The sequence below is a fragment of the Volvox carteri genome, assembly GCF_000143455.1.
Source record: "Volvox carteri f. nagariensis unplaced genomic scaffold VOLCAscaffold_8, whole genome shotgun sequence".
Lineage (NCBI taxonomy): Eukaryota > Viridiplantae > Chlorophyta > Chlorophyceae > Chlamydomonadales > Volvocaceae > Volvox > Volvox carteri.
In genome coordinates this window covers 595,027-604,188 of record NW_003307551.1, presented here as the reverse complement: position 1 = coordinate 604,188, position 9,162 = coordinate 595,027, and the positions used below count along the sequence as shown (strand labels likewise).

At 63.2% G+C, this 9,162-nt stretch overlaps 1 protein-coding gene across 1 annotated transcript in view; it reads left to right on the top strand.

The window, feature by feature from the left end:
- Nucleotides 1-9,162, top strand: part of VOLCADRAFT_103628 (uncharacterized protein) — a gene marked incomplete at its 5' end in the record, with an annotated part of 20,002 nt that overhangs the window by 1,585 nt on the left and 9,255 nt on the right. Inside the window, 13 exons of the mRNA XM_002947962.1 lie at nt 38-114; nt 342-696; nt 1,042-1,149; nt 1,810-1,978; nt 2,151-3,321; nt 3,617-5,456; nt 5,958-6,148; nt 6,382-6,555; nt 7,123-7,137; nt 7,243-7,391; nt 7,805-7,963; nt 8,388-8,459; nt 8,745-8,837. Of these exons, the coding sequence (XP_002948008.1) occupies nt 38-114; nt 342-696; nt 1,042-1,149; nt 1,810-1,978; nt 2,151-3,321; nt 3,617-5,456; nt 5,958-6,148; nt 6,382-6,555; nt 7,123-7,137; nt 7,243-7,391; nt 7,805-7,963; nt 8,388-8,459; nt 8,745-8,837 (4,573 nt within the window). The remainder of the gene's footprint in view (nt 1-37; nt 115-341; nt 697-1,041; nt 1,150-1,809; nt 1,979-2,150; nt 3,322-3,616; nt 5,457-5,957; nt 6,149-6,381; nt 6,556-7,122; nt 7,138-7,242; nt 7,392-7,804; nt 7,964-8,387; nt 8,460-8,744; nt 8,838-9,162) is intronic.

The window sequence follows — 9,162 nt, the reverse complement described above, 5'->3', positions numbered from 1 at the left end:
CCCGCCCCGTCCCCTCCCCTCCCGTCCTGTCCCGCAGTTCTCCGTGTGGGCCAGATGGGAGCGCAGGTTCCGGCTGGCAGAGATGGACGGAGCCGAGTCCGTGCGGGAGACCCAGTAAGTGGGCCCGATGGACTGGAGGAGGTGTCGGAGGTGGGGCGTGTGGGAGCTCGGAGGGGAGGCCTGTGTGCGGGGGCCTGCTCGTGTATGGGGGGGCCCTAGGGGGCCCTGCTGCTGCGCCTGCTAGCCGCCGCTACTGCTAATCATCCCACTGCTGCCGCTGCTGGTGGTGGTGCCGGTGCGGATGCCGTTACGGGACCTGCCTTCCGCTTCTGCCATCCCAGTTTGGCGGCCGCGGCGACGGCGGCGGCGACGACAGAGGTAGCGGTGGTGCAGCACGGCGGCGAGGGCGACGGCGCGCAACGCCACAGCGGCCGCCGTCGGCTCCTCCGGTGTTGCTGTCGCGGTGGCGGCAGCGGGGCCGGAGGCGGCCGCTTGGCGCCGCTGACGACCTGTTTGCGGGGGCTTATGGGCGGTGTTGACCCTGGGCGTTACAAGGTGCTGCGGGGGCTGTTTCAGCTGCGTGCTCGGGCGTACGGCGTGCGGGCGTTTAGCAGCCACAATCTGCATTACTCTATGGTGTGCGAGAACGCCATGCAGATCGACATTGAGAATGTGGTGGCGCACGGCTGGCTGCAGGTCGGTGTTTCCGGATGTATATGCGGGGTATATGGGGGTGCGGCTGTTAGGGGGTAATTAGGTAATTCTGTTTGTCTCCTGCTAGTCTGTTTTGCTCGTTGTGTTGCGAGACTGGCCGCTAAGTTGCTTGACCGTGTGTGTGTGTGTGTGTGTCTGGGGGGCTGGTTGGGTTGGGACCTTCGTTTCGGTCCCCTCCACGTGATGATGATGGCGGTTATCTTATCCACAGACAGACACACAGACACACAGTAACACACTCTCAAACACACACTAACACGGTGCTCAATGACGGTCATCCGCTATATTATTCTTGTTCATGTTCTCCGGCCAACAACCCCCCCAAAGGCCTTGATCGTGGCGATCTTCACGCTGTACACGACGGAGGCGTACCAGATCGTGTGGATCGGCGGCATCAGTATCATCATGCAAGTGGTGGTGATGTTCAAGCTGCAGGTAGGTTGATGTGGTAGCTGGCCGCCGCTGAAAAGGCCACTTGGGATGCTCTGGTGGTCGCGCTTAGCGCGTATTTGTAGAGGTTATGTGTGCCGTACTGTGTACCAGCTACTACAGTTGAGCCCGAGGGGGATCCGATAGGAGGTGCCGCGCGGTGACAGTGACGGTAACAGTGACGGTGACGGCTGCTGCTGCGGCGGCGGCGGTGGGCCCCGTGTGATGTTTCCTTGAGCCATTCCTTTTTCTGCCCGCCCACATACATGCATACAGCGCGAGTCTATAGCAGCACCTCGAAGCGCCCAGGGACAGAAGCACGGAGGCGTTGAAAGGACGGAGTGGGGTAGGGAGGGGTTTAAGTGGTCGGAAGTGAAAGACACAGATGTCGAGGGAATGAGTGCGCGCGGGCCCGCCCGGGACACCGTTTCGGAGCAGCGCGCTAGGACATCCGTGTAAGCCCCTTAGCCGCAGTCGCGGCGAGGGGCAGCATAAGCCGTTATCATCATCCCATCCGGAGAATGATGCCTCCGCGTCAAGCACCGTGTCTTCCACCACCGGGTTGCCGCCTGCCTTAACCTTAGCGCTGACACTGCCCTGCCCTCGTCCCTCACCACCTTTCCTTTCTCTTGGGAAAAACTTCAACCCGCCATACCACACCACCAGTGGGTTTTAGCCACCATCCAGCACATCATGACGGCGGAGGCGGGCCGCTCCGGAACCACCACGTACCGCGTCAACACCCTGTCCGAAGCGTACCAGCACATAAGGCCCGTCGCCGCCGCGGCGGAGGCCCCCGCGGCGACGGGGCCCCACGGCGGTAGTGACAGCGAGGGTGAGTTCCATGAATGAATGCCGCTCCTCTCCTCCTGGGCTGTGGTATGTGGGGTGCTGTGGGGTGCTGTACGCTGGCATGGCATGTCCTGCGTGGACGACGGGGGGGGTTTAAGGTCCATCAGCATGGTGCCCTGTTGTCCAACTTGGCATCATGTGTGCTTGCTGAGTAGGTACAAGTCGGCGGTCCATGCGGCGAGGGGGCTCAGCAAGTGGGAGCGAGCAGCAGCTAGGGGGGAAAGAGACTCAGGAGCAGGGCCGTGGCGGCGGCGGCGGCGGCGGCGGCGGCGGCGGCGACACGGTCCACCGTCGCGGCAACAGAAGCCCTGAAACCGTGATGCTGAGCCGTGGCGGCGGCAGTGGTGGTAGAGGAAGTAGCCGAGCCGTCCGTAACTTGTCGTCGCGGTTCGCCGCCGCTGCGGCAGAAGGGCAGGATGGTGACGGCGGCGGGGGTAGCCGCGCCGCAGATACGTACTGCGTGTCCGGCGCGGACCGGCGCGCTGGTGGCGGTCTGCCGTACGCTGGCAGCGGACCCTACGCGGCGCCGCAGCCGTTGAGACAGCTCAACCGGGGCGCAGGGCCGCTGGCGGAGGCGTGGGAAGGTACGACGGAGACGATGGCGGCGGCGGCAGCGCTGGCCCCGCGGCGGCCCCCGCCTACGTCCTCATGGTGCATGGCGATGGAAGGAGCGGCGGACGCGAAGGCTCGTCGGCGCTGGTGGCACCGTCCCACAGCCGGCATGCACTACCTGCCGGCGGCGGCGGCGCCTGTACAGATGTTGCTCAGCGTGGGGCCCCAGCCGCTGCCCTCCCGAGCGCGGTTAGAGGCGTCTGTTGGAAGTGCGTATTGTGGTGGCAGCTCGATGGAGGTAGAGGACTGGCAGCCGTACATACTGGGGCCTGGGCCGGTGGCGGAAGCGCAGGACTGGGGCGCCGGAGGCGGAGGCAGCGGAAGGGGCCCCAGGGTGGCTGGTACGCGTAGCCGCTCAAACAGCCTCGGGCGAGCCAGCACCGTCAGCGGTACCGCCGGGACGACCGGCGGCTGCGGTGGCAAGTCTGCAAATAGTGGCGGGGCCGGCGCCGCTGGTACTGCTACCAACAGCAAGGCTGCAAGCGGTGTCGGAGCTGCTGCTGGCGGCGGTGCCAGTGGCAAAGCTGCCGGCGGCGGCGGAGGACCCAGCCGCATCAATATCATGGCGCGGGGAGGGCCACACCGCGGCGTGGAGATGGTTGGCCGGAGCTTAAGCACGGGCAGCGGCGTGCGGTCCGGGGATATGGCCCACCCGCCTCATACCTCTGTGCACGTGGAAGCTGCGGCTGGTGCAACTACGGCGGTTCTTGAGGGGTGCGTTGGCCGAGTTTAGCCGTAGCGTTGGCCGTGAGTAGAGTTCCGACTGTGATGAAGATTTTGTGAATGCGAATGCTGCAGCAGGTGCAGTTCCGTGCTGATGATGGGTGGGCGCATGGCTCTGTGTGTGAAATAGATGTGATGTGTTGTAGTAGCCACGTAAGCGTTAGCGGTTGGTGGTTGGTGACCGTTGGCCTCGACCGTTTCCGTACGGTAGGCGCAAAGTCAACTCGCTGAGACTTGATTTCTGCGTTCTGTCATCCTGCGTCTGGACCTCTTGGTGGGCTTGCAGGAACGGCCTGGCTTCGGGTTGTACGACAGGCTGCAACAACCCTCTGTACGACTTAGCCTCTCCAGACGCCGCTGTGGCAGGACTGCTCGCCAGCCGGCAGAATGGCTGCGACGGCGACGACAAGAAAACCGTCTTTGGCGCCGCCAACGCCTACGCTGCGGCGGCGCTGCTGTCGGCGCCAGCGCGTGCGCTGCCAGCGGCGGAGGCGGAGGCGGCCGCCGCCGCCGGCAACGGCTTTTCCTTCGGAACCCTAACGGGCGCTGGGTCCGGTCGCATTGGCTGGCTGGGAGGCAATCCGTCGGCCGGGGAGGGTGGCGGCGACGAAGGCGGTCGTAGCCGCCGGCCGTCCGCTATGCAAATGCCGGGACATGGAGCTGAACCTTTGGACAGCGCCCCCAGCTACCAATTCGCCAACCCGCTATTCAAGGAGGCCGAATCGGTCAGCATGTCTTCCGCAGCGGCGGCGGCGGTGGCGACGGTGGCGGATCGCACGATGGCGCCACGCCAGGTCAGTGAAAAACGGCAGGTCGCGCCACAGCCGCAGCCGCAGCAGCAGCGGACCGCGCCGGCGATTGGCTGGCGGTCCCCGCAACCCCCGCGCAAGCCGTCGGCCTCCGCCAGCGGTGCCAAACCCGCGGCACCGGCCTCCGTCGGCAGCGGCAAGCACACCTCCGCCAAGCGCCTGGTTCACCACCACCTGCACCAGGGCACCAGGGCGCGCTCCGTCACGTCTGGTCCACCGACCCATCTGGGTTCAGAGTGGGGGGATGAGCCGCCGGTGCTTTGGCGGAGAAGCTACGATATCGGCGACGCGCGAACGGGCTCATCCGTACTGCTGCCGGCGGCGGCGGCGGAGCGGCGGCGGCTCATCAAGGCCAACCCGTTGTATCTGGATCAGCCGCACTTGCCCATATTGGACGTGCCTCCGCCGCCCTGCAACACCGGGTTGCTGTCCCCGGTGTTGATGCCGAACATGGCGTCGCCGAGGGCAGCGGTGGCGGTGGCCAGCAGTACGGTATCGGCGGCGGCGGAGCTGTTAAATGGGGGACCTATGGAATGGATTTCCGCCGGGGTTTCGTCGCACGCCGCCAAGGCAGTGCCGGCACTGTCGGTGAAGGCTGTCGGCGGCGGCGGCGGCGGCGGCCGTGGCGCCCCCGTCGCCGAGGGTGCGGACGCCGCAGCTCTGGCAGTACAAGCGCATATGGACGCGGCGCTGGCAGGGCCGCCGCTGCATCAGCTGGAGCTCGGGGCGCAAGCGTCGGAGACGACGGTGGCGGCGGTGCCGCCGGCATGGCATGGAGCAGCGGCGGCGGCAGCAGCTTCGCCGCTGCTACCGAGCACCACCACCGCCGCTGTCTCCGCGCGTCGTCCCTCAGCCACCACAACCGACGCCGGTTGCCAGGTGACGACGGCGGCGAATGCATTAATGGCTGATGGGGAGACTGCGGTCACACACCGCCCTGCTCAGGACGCCGCCTGCCAGACGCTTCCGCCGCCAATGCCGTCGCCGTCGCCGCCGCCGCCGCCCCCTGCACTGGAGGTTACCGGCGCCAGCCCCGCTGATAATCCAGCCTGCTCTAGTCGTACCGCGGTGCCGCTATTTGAGCCGTACAATGCCGATGAAGAGGAGGTCGACGAGCGCGTCAGCGGAGCCGGTAGCGGTGGCGGCACAAGGCCGGATATGGATGTAGTGGAGCGAAAGCTCCAGGGGCTGTTCTGGTGGGGCCGTCCGCAGCTGCTGCTTTGGATCACCCACGTCAACTACCTGCAGAACTCCCTCAGCCTGACGTTGTGCTTGTACTACATGCTGTCGTACGGCACCGACTCGAGCATCCTTCAGGTAAGAAGCGTTGGGTGGGTGGGAAGGACGAAAGCGGGATGGCTTGGTTGCGTTTGGTGGTTGGAGATTGGTAGTTTTAACGATTGGTTATTCCGGTATGGCCATTGTGGCGGAGCGTGCGTTTTCTGGGGGCCTTCCCACCCCGATTGTGCAGCCGCCCATTCTGTGTTCCAAACTACCGCGCCGAACTACCGCGTCCACCATTGGGGCTGTAGCTTCATCAAAACAAGCACTTCACTTCACTTTACTTCACACACGACCGCGCCTGTAAATCTCACGCTGTACTGCTGTACTGTTGCTTCCCGCTATCCCTAGGATTATTTCGTTCCCTCGAGATTTCCGCGGATTGAAATCTCGAAATGAAACCAATCCCCAGCCCTAAGAGAAGCCACAAATTCAAGCTAGAAATTTTCGAACTGGGAACCCGTGTTAGCGCCAAAGCGAGTAGGCGAAGTCCTTGTACTAGTCCTTGCCCTGATTGAGCTCTACCGCCTGCTGCAGGAGAGCCGGCGCCTGCTGCACGTGTGGCTGCCGCTCCTGGTCGCCAACCTGGCCCTCATGCTATACATCGGCTGGGTGGTGGTGCCGCTGTACACGCTGGTCACCACCACCTGCACCCGCAATCCCCGAGCGCTGCAGGAGCACATCCGCCGACACAAAAAGGCCGAGGAGGAGGAGGGCGGCATCACGGGGTGCGGCGGGAACAAGGGGGGCATTTGCGCGGGCATGTGATGATAATGGTGGAAATTCTCTTGCGTCTGTATATCTTAAGTAGGTATTTACGCACAGACCCGTCTTCCTCAACCCCCCCCCCTCCCCCACATGGGCTGATTCATGCTTTGCTGATCCCCCCACCGCCTCGTCTCCACCTCCTTGCCCACCTTCTAGCTCATCCTCTCCTGCCTTCCCCTCCTCGCCGCCTTAGTTTCATCATCGAGCAGTGCACTCGCTGCTTCCGGAGCTCCCACCACGCCGCCGCCCGCCACCACGCCCGCCACGGTACCCTCCAAGGCGCCCACCTCAACTCGCTGTTCCTGGCCAACCTGGCCAACCAGGCGGGGGTGGTCATGGCGGGGGGGGCGCAGAGGAAAGCAACCAGGTAAGCAACGGCTGGAGGGGGCCAGAAGGGGAGCACGGAAAGGGGGGAAGAGGTGTGGACAGGGACTGGATGCACCGTCTTGGGTTGGTCTGATCGGTTGGTCTGATCGGTTGGTCTGATCGGTTGGTCTGATCGGTTGGTCTGATCGGTTGGTCTGATTGGACCTCCTTATTCTAATCGAACTCGCTTGCGGCCGCATGTTTGTTGTCGCATCTTGTTTTGCCACGTGTTTCCCGCCCTCCTGAACCTTAACCCCGGTTCACACGCTACCGGGGGAACTGGGAATGGTCGAGCCATTGCTTGGACTCTGGCAGCAGTTGGGGGTCGGGTGCTTCGGACGTCAGAAATTCATAATCTTTGCTTTTCGCATCATCATCATCGCATCGCATCGTCGTGATACGATTTCCCTCCTCTCCCCCCTGGCGGTGACTTCATCGCTTCGGACCCTCTATGGACCCCCTAGGGGCAGTTCCGAACTTTGGACGCCGTGGCAGTTAACTCCTTGTTCCCTTACATATGTTTCTCACCCTGGCAATTCCTCCCCCCATTTCCCCCCTACACACACAGCTCCACTCGCCAGTGGTTCGTCTTACCCCCCCACACACACGCACACACCACACACACACCCAGCTCCGTTCGCCAGTGGTTCGTCTTACCCCCCCACCCCACCCCACACACACCCGGCAGTCCATTCATTTCTCTCCCTGGGCTTCCCCCACCTAGGCTGGGTTCCACTGGCGCGGTGTACCAGGAGATCTTGCTCATATGGCTGGCAATGGCCCGTGTGCGGAGGGGGGTGGCACAGCCACCGCCCGGCGGCCGGTTCAAACTGCAAGGTGGGCGTAGGAGCCCCGGGTCGGGGCAGCGCACGGCCAGACGGGCAGCAGGGGCCGCCGGAGCGAAGGGATGGCGCCAGGGTGGCAGGGGGCAGGTCACTAGGCTGGTCAGCAGAAAGGGGGCAGGCCACTAGGCTGTGTTTGGCGAGACGGGAGTGAGCACGGGATGGTGGGAAAAGCTGGGGCATGGCGAGCCGCACTGGCCTGGCTGTCCGCCATAATGCCTTCATCGCTTTGTCCTCCCACTCCGCCCTACCCCCTGACCCTTCCCTCCCTGCAGCATGCCTCCCCTCAAGGCCCCTACCCCTCCGCCCGGCTTTGCCTTTCTTGCCTCCTTGCTTGCTCTCCTGACCCGCTCATCCCGCCACCCGTCCTCGTCCTCCTCCCCTTCCGCCGCCGTCGTCTCCTTGCAGCTGACGTGAGTGAGTTCCGTGCTACCTTCCAGGCTCTGGACGGGGATTGCTCCGGAACCGTCACCTCCCACGAGCTGTCCATCTACCTGCTGCTGCTGACCGGCACACGGCTCAGCAGGGCCGAGCTGAAAGCCATGGTGGCGGAGATCGACCGCGATGGTGGGTGCAATTATAAATAAATAAATAAATAATTGCCCTTCCCCCCTAATAAAAAGTTTTTTTAGATTAAATATTGTTTTTTAAATTTTTTATTGTGGGCGCAGCCTCCGTTGTGTCGGGTTCAATCTGAGAGTCTGTGAGTTTTATATTGATGGTGGCCTCAGGGCCCCCGGCTGCGTGGGGCGGGCGGGGGCGGGTGGTAGAAGCGGGTCGACGCAGGGGGGTGGGGGGAAATGAGCCGTTTTGCGGTATTGCGCTGCAGCAGCTGCTGTGCGCCAATTTTCACACAGGCCACCCTGCCCTGTGCCAGTTACCACTCTTTCTCCTCCTCCTCCTCCTCCTCCTACCACTACTACTCTTACTACTACTGCTACTACTACTGCTACTGGTGCTGTCGCTACTGGTGCTGCCGCCCTTCCCGCAGGTGACGGCAAGGTGTCCTTTTCGGAGTTCCTGGTGTTCATGATGTTCTGCTTCCTAGATGGAGATGGCAACGGTGGGATCTGGGCTCAGGGGATCAGGTTGGGGATTGGGGGGGGGGGGAAGACGGCCTCGTGCAATGTGCAAAAGTCACAAACACACACAACTGCCGGCGTCCGGAGCCGGGGGTGTCAGGGGAAGCGGATCCTGCTGTCCTAGATCCTGCATGATGACGTTTTCCCCCCTTACCAGCGACCGCGGGGAACTGTCCCGTTTAAGGTGCCCTCTCCCGTGCTTCCATTACCGTCCTTATTGGTGGTTTCATTTGCCTGTGCCGGTGCCGGTGGGGCTTTGTGACCAGGTTGTGTGGAGATGCACGACATTGTTCGCGCGAGTGGACGTGTCAAGGTGCGGCTGCCGGCGGCTGATGTGGCTGCGATGATGGAGCTCGCGGGTGAGAAGGGCTCTGCAGCTTGCATGCTTGCGTGCACGCACACACCCATATAACCTGATACATGGTCATACATGGTCACGTTTGGTCACGTTCTGCATACAAGGGCCAGAGTTGGCCTAGGGGGAAAAAAACAAGTTGCATATGATGGAGTCTGTAACTAACGGGGAGCCGCTCGGAGCTGTGGTTGGTGTTCAGGGGCAGGGGGAGGTTTTGGCGGGTGAGGGGAGACGCTTGGGGAGCCGGCGCAGGTGATGCATCGGGATAATGGGCATCGGAGGGAGACGCTTCTTGAGTTCCTGCTGCTGCTGCTGCTGCTGCCCTGATG